The sequence below is a fragment of the Nicotiana tabacum genome, chromosome 15, assembly GCF_000715075.1.
Source record: "Nicotiana tabacum cultivar K326 chromosome 15, ASM71507v2, whole genome shotgun sequence".
Classification (NCBI taxonomy): Eukaryota; Viridiplantae; Streptophyta; class Magnoliopsida; order Solanales; family Solanaceae; genus Nicotiana; species Nicotiana tabacum.
In genome coordinates, this window is record NC_134094.1 from 80,102,957 (window position 1) to 80,124,965 (window position 22,009).

A 22,009-nucleotide genomic window follows, 5' to 3' on the forward strand; every position below is an offset into this window, starting at 1 on the left:
TGTTCACCGATCGGTTGGTTTGAGCCCGTTTAGGCTAGATTATTAGGCACTGATTTGGTCTGTGATTCTTTGGAAAAGGTTACGGTGATTCAAAAGTGGCTTCGTACAGCTCAGTCCAGGCAAAAAAGTTACATAGACCGGAAGGCTCGAGATGTGTCGTACATGAAAGATGAAAAGGTTCTTCTCCAAGTGTCGCTTATGAAGGGCATGATGCGGTTTGGGAAGAAAGGCAAGTTGAGCCTGAGGTTTATTGGCCCATTTGAGATCTTGAGGAGAGTTGGGAAGGTTGCTTATAGGCTTGAATTACCTCCTAGACTAGCAGGGGTACACCTGTTATTCCACGTTTCTATTCTTTGGAAGTACTATGAGAATAAATCACATGTTTTGGACTTCAGCACGGTGCAACTTGATGAGAATTTGACCTATGAGGAAGAGCTAGTGGCTATTCTAGACCAGCAGGTTCGAAAGTTGAGATCCAAGAGTTTTCCTTCTGTGACAGTGCAATGGAGAGGTCAGTCGATTGAGGAGGCTACGTGGGAGTTCGAATCAGATATGTAGAGTAGATACCCACACCTTTTTACCTGTCCAGGTACATTTCTATGTCCGTTCGAGGACAAACATTTCTTTTAGAGGTGGAGAATGTGATGACCTGGTAGGTGATTTTGAGTACTAGCCTTTATTTATGTGTTCAAAGACCTCCCATCGCTTCATTTGATGTTATATGACTTGCGTGCATGGTCTGTGTCATTTTTTAAAAAGTTTTTATGTGAAATTTTGAAGAAAATATAATTTTTGGCTTTAAAAATAACTAGAATTGACCACAGTCAACGTTCTTGGTAAACGACCTTAGGTCCGTATTTGACGATCACGGTAGGTTTGTATGATATTTTTGTACTTGTACGCTTATTTGGTTGGAGTCCTGGGAGACCCGAAGGCGTTTCAGCGCGTTATGTGGAAAGTTGAAAAATGAGTTTTAACTTTGAAATTCTTGAGTTTTAATGATCGATTGTTGATATTTGATATTATTTTGATGGTTTGAGCGAGAGAGCGAGTTTGTTTGATGTTATTACACTTGTGTGAATATTCGGATTGGAGCCCCGAGACTCGGGTGAGTTTCGAGTTGATTTTAGACTATTTTTGGCTTTGTAGAGTTAGCTGGTTTTAGCTGCTTCGTGATCGCGGAGCCACTACCGCGATCGCGAAGTGGAAACTTGGGACTAGGACATGTTTCTCTACGTGAACGCGAAGGCTTGGGGGACTGTCCTTTGTGAATGAGATAGACCTCACGTGAAAGCGTAGGCTTGGGGATGTCTGAGGATGGCAGATGGGGTCTACATCGTGAATGCGACCTACTTAATGAGAATGTGGAGGCTTGGCTGGGGTGATGCCTTTGCGAACGCGATGAGGACCTCGCAACCGCGAAGGCCAATTAGCCTGTGTACTTCGCTAATGTCACGACCCAAAATTCTCACCTTCGGACCGTGATGGCGCCTAATATTTTACTTGCTAGGCAAGCCAACGTTAGAATAATATTATCCATTTTAAAATAATTTTTAAATTTATTAATAACAAAGAAACAAATACAGAAGTAAAGTGTGAAATGTAGTGAATAATCCATAAAAATAACGGTGTCTAAATACTATCCCAGAATTGGTGTCACAAGTGCACGCGCTTCTAGAATAATACAAATAAAGGTCTGAATAAAATAAAGCTGTCTGAAAACAAACACACAGCTAAAGTAAAGTAGACGGGGACTTCAGAACTGCGAACGCCGTGCAGTTATACCTCAAGTCTCCTCTGATAGCTGAAATCCGAGCAAGTCTATGGTGCGCCGCTGGGACCAACTCCGAAATCTGCACAAGAAGTGCAGAGTGTAGTATCAGTACAACCGACCCCATGTACTGGTAAGTGCCGAGCCTAACCTCAACGAAGTAGTGATGAGGCTAAGGCAGGTCACTTACATTAACCTGTACGCAATAATAGTAATAACCACAATAATAGAATTAAATCAGGTAACTCATTTCTAATAGTTGAAGCCAACTCAGCAGTCATAACCAATTATTATTTCAATCAATTTCCGTTGCAGCGTGCAACCCGCTCCCGCAACATATTCATTTTCAATCCTTCCATATATTTATTTTAATCAAGTATATATAGACTTTTAAATAAGTCTGTTGCGGCGAGCAACCCGATCCCCCAATATGGACTTTTAAACAAGTCTATTGGGGCGTGCAACTCGATCCCCCAATATGGACTTTTAATAAGTCTGTTGCGGCGTGCAACCCGATCCCCCAATATGGACTTTTAATAAGTCTGTCGTGGCGCCTGATCCCCAATATAGACTTTTAATAAGTCTGTTGCGGCGTGGATGAAATGTTGTACTCAACTCAAACCGCGTTGCCCCAATAAATGCAATAATTAATATACAATTTTTAAGACAAAAAACATACAATAATTATGATTTAATTATGAAACAAACAATGACAAATAGCAATTTATTATGGAAATCAGGGAGAAAATAGGCAGTTTACTATTTAATATGCTAAATGTCAGCAATTAATGCACATAAATCAAATCAGCATGTAGCAATTATTGCAGGAATTCAAGAATTAATATTTGACAAAGAATAGGAGAGAAACAATTATCATAATAATTAATTCGTGTATTAAAACAAATTTAGGATTTTCAATTAATTATGCAAATAATTAATTTCACGATGTATAGACACTCGTCACCTCGCCTATACGTCATTCACATGCATTTTACATACAAATAATTTAAGGGTTTTATTCCCTCAAGTCAAGGTTAACCGTGACACTTACCTCGCTTTGCAATTTCAATCAATTACTCGACCACAACTTTTCCTTTTAAATTTGTCTCCAAATGCTTCAAATCTATTCACAAATAATTCGATATACTCAATACGAATCATAGGAATTAATTCCATATGAATTTACTAATTTTTCAGATAAAATCCGAAATTCACTTTAAAAATTGGCAGTGGTACCCACGTCTCGAATCTAGGAAAAACTTACGAAATTCGAACACTCATTCCGAGACGAGTCCAACCATACAAAAATTATCAAATTCCGATGTCAAATGGACCTTCAAATCTTAAATTTTCGTTTTGGAAGATTTTATAAAAATCTGATTTTTCTCCCAAAAGTTCACGGATTCATGATATAAATGAGTATGAAATCATGAAATATAATCAATATAGGATAAGGAACACTTACCCCAATATTTTCCAGTGAAAATTGCCCAAGAATCGCCTTACCCGAGCTCAAAAATAAAAAATTGTTGAAAATGGGATGAATCCCATTTTCTAGAACTTAAATTCTGTTTGCCCAAATTTTACCTTATGCGATCGTGTACAATTCTTCATGATCATGAAGCATATTTTTGGCTGCCCAGCTTTTTGCTCTACATGAACGCGGCTGTGCTCTCGCGAACGCGAAGCACAATTTCTTAGCCTTCCGCGATCGTGGACATCTTTGTGTGATCGCGTAGTATAATTTTTATGCTTCAACTTCTGCCTCATTCCTTCTACGCGAACGCGGCTTGGCCCTCGCGTTCGCTGTGCTTTTCCCGCTGTCACTGTGCGATCGTGGACCTCACTATGCGATCGCATAGTACAAATTTCATCCGTGACCATTAAGCCTTCGCGATAGCGGACACAGTCACGCGATCGCATAGAAGGAAACCAAAACTGGAAATACCAGATTTTTCCAAAGTTTCAAAACACCCGTAGCCTATCTGAAACTCACCCTAGCCCTCGGGGCTCCAAACCAAACATGCACAAAGGTCCTAAAATATCATACGAACTTGCTCGCGCGATCAAATCGCCAAAATAATACCTAGAACTACGAATCGGACACCAAATCAAATGAAATTTTCAAAAAAAATTTAAAACTTATATTTTCACGGCCGGACGTCCGAATCACTTCAAATCAACTCCGCTTCTCACCAAATTCGGCAGACAAGTCATAAATATTATAGTGGACCTATACCGGGCTCCGAAACCAAAATACGGACCCGGTGTCAATAAATCCAACATCAGTAAATTCTTAAAATCATTAAGCTTTCAAACTTTTAATTTTTCATCAAAATTCCATATTTCGGGCTAGGGACCTCGGAATTAGATTCCGGGCATACGCCCAAGACCCAAATCATGATACAGACCTACCGAAATTGTCAAAACACTGATCCGAGTCCGTTTGCTCAAAATGTTGACCAAAGTCAACTCATTTGAGTTTTAAAGCTCTATTTCACATTTTAATCCATTTTTCACACAAAAACTTTCCGAAAAATTATACGGACTGCGCATGCAAGTCGAGGAATGATAAATAGTGCTTTTCGAGGTCTTAGAACACAAAATTACTTATTAAATTTAAAGATGATACTTTGGGTTATCACATTCTCTACCTCTAAAACAAACGTTCATCCTCGAACGGAGTTAGAAAAAGTACCTGAGCTAGAGAAAAGGTGTGGATATTTACTCCGCATGTCCAACTCAGACTCCCAGGTAGATGCCTCTATTAGCTGACCTCTCCATTGCACTCAAACTGAAGGATAACTCTTAGACCTCAACTGCCGGACCTGCCGGGCTAGAATAGCCACCGGCTTTTCCTCGTAAGTCAAATTTTTGTCCAATTGGACTGAGCTGAAATTTAACACATGGGACGGATCACCATGATATTTTTGGAGCATAGACATATGGAACACCGGATAAAATTCCGATAAACTAGGTGGTAATGCAAGCCTGTAGGCTACTTCACCCACCCTTTCAAGAATTTCAAAGGGTCCGATATACCTAAGGCTAAACTTGCCCTTCTTTCCAAACCTCATTACACCTTTCATAGGTGAAACCCGGAGCAATATTCTTTCTCCAACCATGAATGCAATATCACGGACTTTACGGTCGGCATAATGCTTTTGCCTAGACTGAGCTGTGCGAAGTCGATCCTGAATAATCTTAACTTTATCCAAGGCATCCTGTACCAAATCGGTACTCAACAACCGAGCCTCTCCCGATTCAAACCAGCCAATTGTAGAACGACATCACCTTCCGTATAATGCCTCATATGGAGCCATCTGAATGCTCGATTAGTAGCTATTATTATAAGCAAACTCCACAAGTTGCAAGAACTGATCCCAAGAACCTTCAAAGTCTAAAACACAAGCGCAAAGCATATCTTCCAATATCTGAATGGTGCGTTATGACTGTCCATCTGTCTGTGGATGAAATGTTGTACTCAACTTAAACCGCGTGCCTAACTCACGTTGTACAGCCCTGCAGAAGTGTGAGGTAAACTGCGTACCTCGATCTGAAATAATAGACACGGGCACACCGTGAAGGCGAACAATCTCACGAATGTAAATTTCAGCTAACCTTTCTAAAGAATAGGCAACTGCCACTGGAATGAAATATGCTGACTTGGTCAACCTGTCCCAATGACCCAAACTGCGTCAAATTTTCTCTGAGTACATAGGAGTCCAACAACAAAATCCATAGTGATACGCTCCCATTTCCACTCAGGAATTTCTAACTTCTGAAACAAACCACTAGGTTTCTGATGCTCGTACTTAACTTGCTGACAATTCAGACACTGAGCTACATATGCAACTATATCCTTTTTCATTCTCCTCCACCAATAATGTTGCCGCAAATCTTGATACATTTTGGCGGTACCTGGATGAATAGAATACCTAGAACTGTGTGCCTCTTCAAGAATTAATTTATGAATCCCGTCAACATTAGGAACACCTATACGACCCTGCATTCACAGAACTCCATCTTTCCATACAGCAACCTGTTTGGCATCACCGTGCCGCACCGTGTCCTTAAGGACAAGTAAATGAGGATCATCATACTGCCGCTCTCTGATGTGCTCATATAAAGAAGACCGAACAATTGTGCAAGCTAGAACCCGACTGGGTTCTGAAACATCTAACCTCACGAACTGATTAGCCAAGATCTGAACATCTGTAGCTAACAGCCTCTCACCAAACGGAATATACGCAAGACTGCCCATACTCACAGCCTTTCTACTCAAAGCATCGGCCACCACATTGGCCTTTCCGGAGTGATACAAAATGGTGATATCATAGTGTTTCAACAATTCCAACTATCTTCTCTGCCTTAAATTAAGATCTTTTTGTTTGAACAGATACTAAAGGCTACGATGATCAGTAAATACCTCACACGAGACACCGTAGAGATAATGCCTCCAAATCTTCAGTGCATGAACAATGGCTTCCAATTCGAAGTCATGAACATGATAATTCTTCTCGTGAACTTTCAACTGCCACGACGCATATACAATCACCCTGCCATCTTGCATTAATACTGCACCAAGCCCAATGTAAGATGCGTCACAATATACCGTATATGATCCTGAACCTGTGGGTAATACCAAAATTAGCGCCGTAGTCAAAGCGGTCTTGAGCTTCTGAAAGCTCAACTCACACTCGTCTGACCATCTGAATGGGACACCTTTCTGGGTCAGTCTGGTCAACGGGCTTGCTATAGATGAAAACCCTTCCACGAACTGATGATAGTAACCTGCTAAACCCATGAAACTCCGGATCTCTATAACTGAAGTAGGTCTAGGCCAATTCTGAACAACCTCAATCTTCTTAGGGTCCACCTTTATGCCTTCTGCCGATACAACATGCCCCAAAAAGGCAACTGAGCTTAACCAAAACTCGCATTTTGAAAATTTAGCATATAACTGATTATTTTTCAAAGTCTGAAGCACACTCTAAAGATGCTGCTCATTCTCCTCTCGACTGCTGGAGTAAATCAAGATATCATCAATAAATATAACCACAAAAGAATCTAAATAGGGCTTGAACACCCGATTCATCAAATCAATAAATGTTGCTGGGGTATTTGTCAACCCAAATGACATCACTAGGAATTCGTAATGCCTATATCGAGTTCGAAAAGCTTTCTTAGGGACATCAGATGCCCTAATCTTCAACTGATGGTAACCAGACATCAAATCGATCTTCGCAAATACCTTGGCACCCTGAAGATGATCAAACAAGTCATCAAATCTTGGCAACAGATATTTGTTTTTGATAGTGGCCTTGTTCAACTGTCGATAATCTATACACATCCGCATAGAGCCATCTTTCTTCTTTACAAATAATACTGGTGTACCCCAGGGCGAGACACTGGGTCTAATGAATCCCTGATCAAGCAAGTCTTGTAACTGCTCCTTCAATTCTTTCAACTCCGGCGGGGCCATACGGTATGGTGGGATAGAAATGGGCTTAGTGCCCGGAGCCAAATCAATACAGAAGTCAATATCTCTGTTGGGTGGCATTCCCGGCAAATCTACAGGAAATATTTCTGGAAATTCACGAACCACTGGTACTGAGTCCATAGAAGGAACATCTGCGCATCGCGAATATAAGCCAAATAAGCTAGACACCCTTTCTCGACCATACGCCGAGCTTTCATATAAGAAATAACCTTGCTGGCAGAATGGCCAGAAGTTCCTTTCCACTCTAACCGAGGTAACCCCGGCATAGCTAGGGTCACTATCTTGGCATGACAATCCAATATAGCATGATAAGGTGAAAGCCATATCAAGAAGTAGAAGATCTACACTAGTCTCAAGACTATCAATAGCAACCACACATGAACGATAGACATGATCTACTACAACAGAGTCTCCCACCGGTGTAGATACACACATAGAAGCACTCAGAGAATCACAAGGCACAACCAAATATGAAGCAAAATAGGAGGACACATAGGAATAAGTAGATCCTGGATCAAATAGAACTGAAGCATCTCTATGGAAAACTGGAATAATACCTGTGATCACAGCATCAGATGAATCGGCCTCAGGACTAGCTGGAAAAGCATAAAATCGGGGCTGAGCCCCACCACTCTGAACTGCGTCCCTGGGATGACCTCTAGATGGCTGGCCTCCACCTCTAACGGTCTGACCTCCACCTTTAATTGCCTGACCTCCACCTCTAATGGCATGACCTCCACCTCTAGCTGCCTAACCCCTACCTCTAGCTGACTGAGTAGGCGGTGAAGCAACCGGTGCCGGTATGATATCACGAGAATCCTGCCGAGATCTGTTACTCGCCAACCTAGGGCAATACCTCCTGATGTGACCAATGTTCACACACTCATAACACCCATCCTGATGCCGTGGCTGCTGAAGCTGAAGCTGACCCGAATGGGCCGGATAACCGTTTTAGTGACTCTGGAGTGGTGGTGCACTGATAGGAGCTGGATGTGTACTAAGTGTTGGCTGCCCAGAGTAAGGCATAATAGGACCGTGACTCCCTGAAGCACCAGGAGATGCATGAAGTGCTGAATGAAACGGTCTGGAAGGATGACCCCTACCAAAATTACCTCTGCCTCCAGGAGAGGCACCACTAAAATCACCGAACTGACAAGACCTCTTATCAGACCTCTGCCCTCTCTCTCCTGTGCAAGAACCATCTCGATCCTCCTCGCGACATTAGCAGCTGCCTGAAAAGAAATCTCGCTTCTGGTCTCCTTGGCCATCTGAAGCCTGATAGGGTGAGTGAGTTCCTCAATAAACCTCCTCACTCTCTCTCCCTCAGTAGGTAGTAAAAGGAGAGCATGACGGGCCAAATCCACAAAACGGGACTCATACTGAGTAACAGTCATACTGCCCTGCTGTAGACGCTTAAATTGCTTGCGGTAATCCTCTCTCAGTGTGATAGGAAGGAACTTCTCCAGAAATAGCTAAGAGAACTGCTCCTAGGTAAGTGCAGGCGATCCGACTAGTCTGATCAATGTATAATCTCTCCACCACCTCTTGGCGGAACCCGTCATCTGAAATACAACAAAATCAACCCCATTGATCTCAACTATACCCATGTTCCGCAGCACCTCATGGAAGCGGTCAAGATAATCATGTGGGTTCTCAGAAGGTGTATCACTGAAGTGAACTGGAAAGAGCTTAGTGAACTTATCCAGTCTCAATAAGGCCTCAAAAGACATGGCGGTCCTATCACCGGTCTGTGCCGCAATAACTGGCTGAACTACCCCAACTGGCAGGGCTGCTGGAGCCTAATTCTGGGAGCCATCTACTCTGGAGCGAGAGTAGTGGGAGTTTGTGCTCCTCCCCCAGCCTGTGAGACGGCTGGTGCCACTGGAAATGTACCATTCTGGGCCACGCCCTCCATAAGACTCACCAAATGGACTAGAGCGTCCTGAAGCACTAGAGTGGCTATGAATCCTTTCGGGACCTGAACTGGTCCAACTGGTACATTCTGAACTGGAACCTCCTCCTCAAGATCCACCTGAGGTTCTACAACAGGTACAGCTGCTCGAGCTCTAGACTGAGCTCTACCTCTGCCTCGACCTCTAGCACGACCTCAGCCTCGACCTCTACCCCTGGCCATAGTTGCCACCAGGGGCTCTAGTCCATGTCCATCGGTAGATGTATTACGTGTTCCCACCATCTACGAGAGAATAAGAGTAGAATGGTTCAATTGTCGATGATAGAATAAAATCGCACGGCAGAATAAGAAAGAAGTGATATTGTTCCTAAACTTCATAGCCACTAAGAGATAAGTACAGACGTCTCTGTACCGATCCTTCAGACTCTACTAAGTTGCTCGTGACTCGCGAGACCTATGTAACCTGGGGCTCTGATACCAGCTGTCACGACCCGAAATTCCCACCTTCGGACCGTGATGGCGCCTAACATTTCACTTGCTAGGCAAGCCAACGTTAGAATAACATTATCCATTTTAAAATAATTTTTAAATTTATTAACAACAAAGAAATAAATACGGAAGTAAAGTCTGAAATGTAGTGAATAATCCATAAAAATAACGGTGTCTAAATACCATCCCAAAATTGGTATCACAAGTGCACGGGCTTCTAGAATAATACAAATAAAGCTCTGAATAAAATAAAGCTGTCTGAAAACAAACACACAGCTAAAGTAAAGTAGACGGAGACTTCAGAACTGCGAACGCCATGCAGTTCTACCTCAAGTCTCCTCTGATAGCTGAAATCCGAGCAAGTATATGGTACGCCACTGGGACCAACTCCGAAATCTGCACAAGAAGTGCAGAGTGTAGTGTCAGTACAACCGACCCCATGTACTGGTAAGTGCTGAGCCTAACCTCGACGAAGTAGTGACGAGGCTAAGGCAGGTCACTTACATTAACCTGTACGCAAAAATAGTAATAACCACAATAATAGAATTAAATCAGGTAACTCATTTATAATAGTTGAAGCCAACTCAGCAGTCATAACCAATTATTATTTTAATCAATTTTCGTTGCAGCGTGCAACCCTCTCCCACAACATATTAATTTTCAATCCTTCCATATATTTATTTTAATTAAGTATATATAGATTTTTAAATAAGTCTGTTGCGGCGAGCAACCCGATCCCCCAATATGGACTTTTAAACAAGTCTATTGCGGCGTGCAACCCAATCCCCCAATATGGACTTTTAATAAGTCTGTTGCGGCGTGCAACCCGATCCCCCAATATGAACTTTTAATAAGTCTATTGCGGCGTGCAACCCGATCCCCCAATATGGACTTTTAATAAGTCTGTTGCGGCGTGCAACCCGATCTCCCAATATGGACTTTTACTAAGTCTGTTGCGGCGTGCAACCCGATAGAAATTTGCCCCAATAAATGCAATAATTAATATAAAATTTTTAAGACAACAAGCATACAATAATTATGATTTTATTATGAAACAAACAATGACAAATAGCAATCTATTATGAAAATCAGGCAGAAAATAGGCAATTTACTATTTAATATGCTAAATGTCAAGTAGCAATTAATGAACATAAATCAAATCAGCATATAGCAATTATTGCAGGAATTCAGGAATTAATATTTGACAAAGAATAGGAGAGAAATAATTATCATAATAATTAATTCGTGTATTAAAACAAGTTTAGGATTTTCAAATAATTATGCAAACAATTAATTTGACGAAGTATAGATACTCGTCACCTCGCCTATACGTCATTCACATTCATTTCACATACAAATAATTTAAGGGTTCTATTCCCTCAAGTCAAGGTTAACCACGACACTTATCTCGCTTTGCAATTTCAAACAATTACTCGACCACGGCTTTTCCTTTTAAATTTATCTCGAAAAGCTTCAAATCTATTCACAAACAATTAGATATACTCAATACGAATCATAAGAATTAATTCCATATGAATTTACTAATTTTTCGGATAAAATTTGAAATTCACTTTAAAAATTGACAGTGGGGCCCACGTCTCGAATCTCGGAAAAACTTACGAAATCCGAATACCCATTCCGAGACGAGTCCAACCATATAAAAATTATCAAATTCCGATGTCAAATGGACCTTCAAATCTTAAATTTTCGTTTTTGGAAGATTTTATAAAAATCTGATTTTTCTCCCAAAATTTCATGGATTCATGATATAAATGATTATGGAATCATGAAATATAATCAATATAGGATAAGGAACACTTACCCCAATATTTTTCCGTAAAAATCGCCCAAGAATCGCCTTACCCGAGCTCAAAAATGAAAAATAGTTGAAAATTGGATGAATCCCATTTTCCAGAACTTAAGTTCTGTTTGCCCAAAATTTTACCTTATGCGATCGCGTACAATTTTTCGCGATCACGAAGCATATTTTGGCTGCCCAGCTTTTTGCTCTACGCGAACGCGGCAATGCTCTCGCGAATGCGAAGCACAATTTCTTAGCCTTCCGCGATCGCAGACATCTTTGTGCGATCACGTAGTACAATTTTTATGCTTCAACTTTTCCCTCGTTCCTTCTACGCGAACGCAGCTTGGCCCTCGCGTTCGCGGTGCTTTGCCTGCTGTCAATGTGCGATCGCGGACCTCACTATGCGATCGTATAGTACAAATTTCATCTGTGACCATTAAGCCTTCGCGATCGCAGACACAGTCACGCTATCGCATAGAAGGAAACCAGAACTGGAAATACCAGATTTTTTCAAAGTTTCAAAACACCTGTAGCCTATCCGAAACTCATCCGAGCCCTCGGGGCTCCAAACTAAACATGCACACAAGTCCTAAAACATCATACGAACTTGCTCGCGCGATCAAATTGCCAAAATAACACCTAGAACTACGAATCAGATACCAAATCAAATGAAATTTTTAAGAAAACTTTAAAACTTATATTTTTACAACCGGACGTCCGAATCACGTCAAATCAACTCCGCTTCTCACCAAATTTGGCAGACAAGTCATAAATATTATAGTGAATCTATACCGGGCTCCAAACTAAAATACGAATCCGGTATCAATAAATCCAATATCAGTAAATTTTTAAAATTATTAAGCTTTCAAACTTTTAATTTTTCATCAAAATTCTATATCTCGGGCTAGGGACCTTGGAATTTGATTCCAGGCATACGCCCAAGTCCCAAATCACGATACGGACCTACCGGAATTATCAAAATACTGATCTGGGTCCGTTTGTTCAAAATATTAACCAAAGTCAACTCACCTTGAGGTTTAAAGCTCTATTTCACATTTTAATCCATTTTTCACACAAAAACTTTTCGAAAAATTATACGGACTGCGCATGCAAGTCGAGGAATGATAAATAGTACTTTTTGAGGTATTAGAATATAATTACTTATTAAATTTAAAGATGACACTTTGGGTCATCACGGCGAATCTGATAGGTGCTCTGCGAACGCGAAGAGCACCTGACGCCCAGTTAAATAAAAACTAAAAACGGGATTTTATTATCTTTCACCATTTTTGAAACCTAGAAGATGGACTGGAGAGATATTTGAAGATATTTTCATCCCAACTTCATTGGTTAGTTCTTTTCAACTAGTTTTGATGTATTTTCATAAACACCCATTAATTTTTATCCTTAAATTTAGTAGTTTAAAGGTAGAAATTAGGGGTTTTGGGTATAATTTAGAAATTTAGTAAAATTGAGATTTAGACCTCGAATTGAGATAGGGTTTCAAAACAAATCACGTATTCAGTCTCGGAGGTAAATGGGTAATCGGGATTTGGTCTTTATATCAGATTTTGACCAAGCGAGCCTGGGGTTGACTTTTGTTGACCTTTTTTAATTTCATTAAAGATTGAACCTTTTTCACTCGTGGGTAGTTTCTAACGCTTGTTTCGAATTGTTTGAACTATATTTGGCTAGATTTGATTGGTTTGGAGGCTTGTTTAAAAGAAAAGTTGTGGTTGATTATTTATTTTGACTCCGACAAGAGGTAAATATCGTGGTTAACTTTGACTTGAGGGAATTAGGACTTGTTTGACTTATTTGCTACGTGAATTATGTGTGGGAACATCGTATATGCAAGGTGAAGAGTGTATATGCATTGTCACGGGCTAAAGCGTACGGGTGAATTTTGCCTCATTTGTACTATGTTATTTCATTTACTATGCCTTCCATCCCATAGATAGATCTTTTATGCTTTGACTATTCGCTTTCATGTTTATTGCTTATGTTGAAATTGTTGAGATATTGAAAGTTGAGTTTGCTTATTCTAACACTATTGTTGAGGTTAAAATTTGCTTCCTACCTTACTTGATACTTTGGGTTGTTGTTGCTTGGTGAGGAAGAGTAAAAAGTACGAAAATTGTTGCCGTACCTTATTTGCATATTAATATTATTGATTGAGTGAATGTGAGGATAAAATCACGAAGGGTGATGCCGTGTATATGCTTATTTATCATGAGAGGTAAAATCATAAAGGGTGATGTCATGCACATAATTTTTTATTATGATCATGTAAGTATGAGAGTAAAAGTATGAGGATAAGAGTAAAAGTACGAAGGATGATGCCGTGCAAATTTATTGATTTCATTGTTTTACTTGATATTTGGAAATGTAAATTTTGACTTGGTAGTTTTTTTGCTCGTTTTGGAAAGAGGTTTACTACATGATTCTTTATTTACTGTTTCCATCTATATATATATATATATATATATATATATATATATATATATATATAAAACTGTATAGGTTTATTGTAAGTGTCTTGTCTTAGCCTTGTCATGATTAGACTCGACACTTACGGAGTATATAGGGTCGGTTGTACTCATAATACACTTCTGCACTTCTTGTGCAGATCCTGATATCAGTAACAACGTAGCCCCGAGAGGTGCTCAACAAATATTGCTTTGGTGATTTGAGGTAGAGCTGCATCCCGTCCGCAGGTCTTGAGTCATTATCTTACCTCTATTGTATTATTTCCACTTTATTCGGGCAGTGTTACATTTCTTTCAGAACCTTGTATTTAGTTGGATCTAGAAGCTCATGTACTTGTGACACCAAACCATTGGGTGGTTTTACGTTAGTTATTGATTTTAGAACTTATTATGTTATCACAAAGTTGCTTCAAGTTATGTTATTTGTTCAGTTGTTGGTTATTTAATGCTTTTCTTTGCATATTATTTATTGTGTTGACTTGCCTAGCTAGCGATGTTACGCGCTGCATATTATATATATATATGTGTGTGTGTGTGTGTGTGTGTGTGTGTGTGTGTGTGTGTAGAGTTAAATAATTTCCCTAAATTTAATCTTCTTTTTCTCATCTAACATTAACTTTCAGTTGGGAAAAGTCACCTAACCAATTTTTCTTAGAAGAATTAACCTAAATAGATGTTCACTTAATCGCTTAAATTAAAAATAGCCTGTGAATATATATATAATATGTATACCGGCTAAAAAAATAGTGAATCTAATCTATTATTCGTGTAAAAGATCTCCTTTTAAGGGAAATCTCGAACCTTTTACGGGAAAATCGATGCTTGGATATAACTTGCAAATAGTTATTTTTGTAATCACAATTCCACTAAAGTTTTATTTAAGTTGAAGAATAATATATTTTTTGGCCAAGCTTCTCCAAAGGTAAAAGCGTTTTTTCCCCAAAAAGTACTTTTTTTTTATCAACTTAAGGTGTTTGGCCAAGCTTTTTTTGGGGAAAAAAAATACTTTTGGGAAGAAGCAGAAACAGTTTCTGTGAAGCAAAGAAAAGTAGATTCTTCCCAAAAGCAGAAACAGAAATAGTTTTGACTTTTTTTCTTATCAATAATACCCTTAACAAAATATAATACATACCAAAATAACCTCACTTATTTTAAACCTAATACTTAGTATATTAATGTATAAGTATTTCTTCTTATTTTTAGGATAACTTTCTAATATATAATGGCTTTCGGGGTGAATGCTCTTAATTTTTGTTGAATGATTTTTAATATATTTAAATCATAATAAAAGAATAAAAGTACTTTTTAATTTTATTTTCATATTTTACTTAAATAAAATGAAAAAAATTAATTATTCTCTTTAATAACAAAATTTTTAGATTATTTATTTACTTATAATATCAACTATTAAGTAAATATATTAATATCCTTATTCGTAATTTGATACTTAAATGCAATTTTTGAAAAGCTTGCTAAACACAAATTATTACTCAAAAATATTTTTGAGAGTGATTAGCCAAACACAAACTGGTTCTCTCTAAAAATATTTTTATTCAAAAATAATTCAAAAGTACTTTTGTAAAAAACACTTATTCTTCTGCTGGGCCAAATAGGCTATAAATTTGGACAAACATATTTGCACAATAATATTTGAATGATTGATGATTCGATGTAATTCTTTAAAAACAAGAAAAATGAATTTATACACCAAAATTTGATAGTAATAAATATCAAAACTTTTCAAACTTTACACGAAAAACTAAAACATCTTTCTAATTTGTTGCTTAAATTGGTGTTTCAACGACTTGTGGTTAAAATTATACATACACTATTCCAAATTGAAGTAGAATATTCCTTCAAAATAATATATTTACAATTAAATTTAAATATTTACAAATATCATCTATGTCCAAACGGTTTGATAAAAGCCAGAAAGTAAGAGGAAGAGCAGTTGACCGGAGAAGGAGTTGTAGGGCTCAACAGCGAGGTGACGAAAAACAAAGTAAAAAACAACCACTCAGACCACTTCTTCTCCGATCTCTCTGTTCATCGATCTATCTCAGTCACTTGCTATTTGTTCGTAACATATCAATTTTTTCTAATTTGTTAGTGGTATTATATGTAGTTAGCTGATTCTAGATAAATTGAACAGGAGATTAAGGATGGAATCATCACCGTCGTCATCGTCAGTGATAACTCCAGAAGATGTAATGGGGACTTTGATGAACGACGGCACAATCGATTCCATGAGGTTGAAAATCATTACTCACCTCAAAGCTAATGTATGTATTGCGCGTAAACATGCATCAGCCCCTTATTTCTATGTTGTCATTACATTGATATATATTCTGTGATATTATAGGAAGAACTCAAAAATACCACCATAAAAATGGTTGAACAAAGCAGGGTTCTTAACACCCCTGGTGCTGAAAAGCAGACCAAAAGAGAGCTATTTGATGCACTCCGGCAAGAACTTGAGTAAGTTTGTTATTTTTTCTGTTTTGACTTCTGCATTATCCCAACAAGTTCAATTCGACAATACGAACTGAAATTGAAAGAATCATTTTATTAGGACTTTTGGGAATTTGGACTTGTTAAATCCTCAATATATTTGTTACGACCCGACAACTAGGGAGTAAACCCTAAGCAAGTCTTCTAGGCTATTCATTCAACACCTAAAACGAATAGAGTCTCCCCTATTTCTAGGGCTATCTGGTATATCAGCTAAGGATATGATTTTCCAACATAACAATCAGAAATATCCTTCTAAAAAGCACAACAATCATAATTAGTGTCAACACCAAAATATCAAGTAACGTTACCAATGTTATTCTGCCTCAAAGGGTCAAAACCATTAAACTTTAGAGTACATGGGGCATAACTCTAGAATCAATCTTTACATAATGCTAATAAACAAAATAATCAAAGAGTCTCCACGAAGCAACATGAGCTCACAGAAGGACATCTTCTAAGTGTGCCTATAATTCTCAATTGCCTCGCCTATGTCTTTGTCTAAACAAATGAAAAGAAAAACTAAAAGAGGGGGGTGAGTTCACCGGCTTAATGAGTCGTTACCTAATCATTGGATCAGGGATATGCTATTTCAAAAATACAAGTAAAGCACATAACTATGTACAATAGCTATTACAAGTACATTAGTGATACTCTCATTAGTGTTCACTCGTAAAATAGAACTATGATTCATTATGGTCTTTTAACCAAGTAACAACGCCTCTAATCCCTGAGCAGATAGGGACCCTAGTATGCTACCAACCCGAATGTCCAAACTGGCTGAATACAAATAAGCTCCATCATACGGATGAGCAAGTCAATCTGTTTGTGTTTTAGTTTAGATACGTACTCTTATTTTGTACGACAAGTACAAGCTCATGCCTTCGCCAGATACAGAATCTGATACTTTTCAATACGTATGGGTAAGTGTCAGATCCGTATCTAGCTAAGGCTTGAGCCTGTACTTGTGATATGATGAGAGTATGTATTTGAATTGTATTGCTCACTCGTCTGGTGGAGCTTGTTTGTATCCACAACCTAATAGGGTTGGCAGCGTACCAAGGTCTGCAACCTCTTGGGGTTAGGGAAGTAGTTACTTGGTTAAAAGACACATAACGAGCCATAGTTCTGTGCTACCAGTGAGCGGTGAGAGCTTTTTTTTTCTTCCTTTGTGCATAACCTAGAAATCCTCGAGGGCTCGTGGTGCATTGTTCAAAACTCGATAGATAATGGGTCATCCCCTCTATTGTTCTCCACTTAAATACCAGGCTTTTATTTGCAGTATGGTTCGACCCCGTGACGTGTGCATAACCCACCACACACTTGCTGCACTCTTTTCACTAGACCAAGACCTGGGGGCGTGAGCAACATTGAGAGTATTATAAATGTACATGTAATAGCTATTGTACTTAATTATGTGTATTTTTGAAGTAGCATATCCCCAGTCGGGCTTTTGATTGGGTAACTACTCACTTAGTTAGTGGACTCACCCCTCTTTTTTACTTTTTCTTTTCTTTTCTCTGCAGCTTTCTTACTGTAATACACAAACCATCAGTTTTCTATTGGGTACCAACAAAAGGGAAATGAAAGTCTAGATATAATGTTTGTTGATAGCCTGTAGGACTCAATTGGTTTCACTAAAAAGAGCTTCTGCCCCCGACCCCTTCTGTTTGGGACTTGTGCATTGCTTATAAGCTACTGAAGTTGTCTAGCATATAGTATCTCTCTCCAACCTTTATCAACCAAGGAATCAATGGAAAATTGTTGGATGATTCTTAGTAGCTTAACATTTGATTCTGGTTGAGAAAAAAGCTTATGTGATGACTTTAAAGTTTCTGACATATGCATGCTTATTTGTCAAAAGAGAAATGGAGGGAGAAAATTCTTATATTGCATTACATGAACAACATAAAGGAGTTTAGATTACAAAAAAAAAAAAAAGAGTTTAGACTACGTGAAATGAGGAGTTACCAAATAAGAAAAACTATCTGATATGTGAGTTTGTTAATTGTGATAGAATTAGAAAAATATTATATCTATTAACTTAACACTTACAAAAATCTAGAACATCCTATTATATGATTGCATTAATTCTCTTGACTTTCAGTATGCCTCCTAAAATTCAGGGTAGTGAAACTATGTGAGCTTGTAAATTAAAACTAGAAGTCAGTCGAGCATGCGGAGAAAGTAACTGTTTGATGACCTACTATTGGTGATTGGATAATGATGGAATAGCTGACCGGAAATGTTGTGATTGTTGATTGCATAGCGAGATGGTGTTTGGTGGATATTGAGGTGCCGCTTGACGGCGATGTGACACTGATTGGCAGAGATATGTTGTTGGACCGCCAACATGGTTGATTGGACAAGTATGGATTGTTGACTTGACAAGTGAATAAACATATACTGGCATACTACTAACTTAAATAGGCTAGCAGTAAAATACTGACATGACATGTTATCTGTTGCAAAATTGATGTGTCAGTACATGACACATCCTATGGAAACAATGGCCATAATTGTGAACGGTGATGCCAGAACGAACATTTGGAAAAGAGTTGTGTCATTTGAATGGTCATCCAAAGACACGAGAGTAGTAAAATTAAGAATGAGAAGCTTTAGTTGGACAAGTCATAAAGCCACCTGCTTGCATGCGGAAACTACTTAAGTCTGTACCTAGATCACAGAGGTTTTGAGGCCATGCAAAAAGAGAAGTGAAAGAGAAAACTCTTATATTTGATCGACTGGTTGACCAAGGTTTTGGAAAATTTGAAATGATTTTATTTGAAATACCTTTGTTTATAACTGGGAAATCCCGTGGGTTATTTGGCTGCTCCCTAGTTGGCGCACAGGTTCTGTCGAGAGAGCAGGGGCAACCCGCCCGTTTTGCCCTATTCTCAGTTAAACATCAGAATTTGGTTATGAAGAAGGTTCGAACTCGGGAAGTGTTCACAAGACATCTCGCTCTGTTACTTCCTTACTGTTGAACCAAAGCCTTGACAGCTAAAAAAATACCATTTTTGAAGATTCAAGGTGTTTGTCCTTGGAAAAGATAAGTGATTATGAGTAATAGTCGAAACAATTTTTCTACTGCAAGAAGGAAGGAAAAACATGTAGCTTCTCCTTCAAAGCAGAAAAGTATTTTATTTGGAATAAAAAACCCTTATTAGAAATTTATATTGTTCAAACTATCACTCCTTAAGTTGACTCATCTGTGATAAATTAAAACAACCTCAACTAAAGTCTCTCCTAATGAATATATCAAGTTGTTATTTCTTTAAATAACAATAATGGTAAAGTGAATCTTTTCATGTTCTTTTGTTTGTAAAAAAATTGACATTCAAAAAACCTTTTTGAAAGATTGGCCTAACACAAATTGTTGGTAAAAGCACTTCTCAGATGATTTGGCAAAATACAAACTGCTATTCTCCTGAAGTATTTCTTTGAATACTATTTGAAAAGAATTCACTTAAGAATAAGTTCTTTATCAAAAAGTTATTTAACAATAAGTAAATTTTGAAAGTTTGACCAAACTGGTCCTAAATTAAGAGAGGAGTTCAGATTAGTTGATAATAGGAAAGCTTAGACTACATTAATCAAGGAGAGTTATTAAATGAAACGAATTATCTAAATAGGAGATTCCTAATTGTGCAAGAAAGTAAGAATATTCTGTACGATTAATCTTAACAAATAGAAAGATCTCAAAACATTCTGACATTGAATTGCATTGATTGTCGACTTTCAACACAGCCCTGAAATATAGTTTGTAAACCTAAATTTGAAAGTCAAGTCAAGCATGCTGAAAGAAGTACTTACCATTAGATGGCTTAACCAGTTAAACTGATGATTTCTTGACTTTCACTACGTTTGCTCACATAAAAACTTGGGGTTTTGACTGGCTTGCATAATCTTCTTAGAAGATTGAATTGAATTATATTAGGGGAAAAATATATCTTATTATACTTATAATATGTGGTCCATATAGTAAGTAATGTGTCTGATCAAGTTTCTCCCCTTGTGTATGGTCGGTTAGTTCCGGGTGTGTCCGATTAGGTTTAGGATGAAACCTGGAAATCAATGAGTATTTGTTTTACTTATACTATTTTGGTTGAGACAATCCTCAAGTACGGGGTATTGAGATTGAGGATTCATAAATCTGAGCCCAACTAGCTTGGGATTGGTGCATACTTTTTGTTGTACACTATTTTGGTTGAGGGTCAGAAATATCTACATTAGTACATGTCATTGTGGGTTTATTGTGCATTAATCTATAGGAAGATTAAAAAATGATCAAAATATAAATCTAGAGGAAGAGCAAAAAGGCACTTCAAGGAAGTCCCTTGACCTTGTGTTACATCTCAGTTAAGTGTTTGATTGGTTGTATTTGTGCTGTAGTATTGAAGTTTTTAAATAGATGGATTTGGGATCTTGATATTAGACGTCTGCTGTGGGCTGTTGGAGATTCTGGTGCTTTATAATTAGAGCTTGAAAATTCTATGATCTTAATCAACGTTGTCCATTGTTGCCAGAATATTTGGTACTGGTAGGAAACTGAATCTTGTCCAATATCCAAGTTTGTCAGATCTATTCTGCTCCTATAGTTTTTACCAGGACTTGTAGATGCTCATGCACCCTGCTTAGGATGTGATGCTGAAAATTCCTACGTGCTTGCTTCTGCTTTGCTTAATATATTCTAAAATTATGCCCACAACATCTTACCTACGTCATCTCATTTGAGAATCTACCAATTTTCAGCTGCAGAAAATCAGTGTGTCAATGCCTTTTTTCCTATTTTAAATGCTTCAGACCTTGCTGAAAACAGATGGTCACTATTCTCATTTGAGTCAATGTTAAGATTAGGAGGCAAAGAATAAGTGCTTGTCTCATGAAATCGTCTTTCTTTTTGGTTGCCTTTATTTGCTTTTTTATCTCTGCTTGCCCTATTTTTCCTGTAGGACTTCAGTGCTTGAGAAAGCTTCTAAATCAGTTTGGGAGCTTATTTTGGATAACAATGGGATAGGGAAGGAAATAAGTGAAACTGTTGAACAAGTATTCTGTCGGTTGAGTGGAAGAGAACCACCATTATTTGTGTCGGATTTTGGACCTCAACCAGAGAAAGAGAAAGAGAAAAAGAGTGGGCAAGACAGGCAGAAAGAGGAAAGCCGGGAAACTGGAAAAGATAATTCTGAATCTGCAGCAAAGAAGAGAAAAATGAATACAGAAGAGGGGATTGATGAAGCCGCTAGCAAATCTAGTGACAAATCAACCTCATCAGATGATTCTAGTAAAATGCTGCCACCAAATGCAAAAAGTCAACACACTTCGTGAATCGGCTCCATTGTCTTATCCATCTTTTTTCATCTTTTACACCAGTACTGCTTCTTCTACATATTTAACTTGTAACATGGTCTGTTAATACTAAAATTAGAACTTTTCACTAGGTGTTAGGTTCTTTGAAATCTATGTAGCTGTATCAGTTCAAAAATTGATTACTGGGCTTCCAGAATGAGCATTGCTTTACGTTTCAGTA

General features: G+C 38.2%; 1 protein-coding gene across 2 annotated transcripts; it reads left to right on the plus strand.

Annotated features, from left to right (window-relative positions):
* Positions 1 to 15,864: 15,864 nt before the first annotated feature.
* On the plus strand, positions 15,865 to 22,009 carry LOC107796401 (uncharacterized). 2 transcript variants are annotated; one of them, XM_016619156.2, is made up of 4 exons: positions 15,865 to 15,970; positions 16,121 to 16,250; positions 16,331 to 16,446; positions 21,435 to 22,009. In XM_016619156.2, the coding sequence occupies exons 2-4, from the start codon at positions 16,131 to 16,133 to the stop codon at positions 21,805 to 21,807; spliced, it is 609 nt and encodes a 202-aa protein (XP_016474642.1). In that variant the 5' UTR covers positions 15,865 to 15,970; positions 16,121 to 16,130; the 3' UTR covers positions 21,808 to 22,009. The 2 variants fall into 2 exon arrangements, with proteins under 2 accessions (XP_016474642.1, XP_016474641.1); XM_016619155.2 differs by having other exon boundaries at positions 15,900 to 16,044.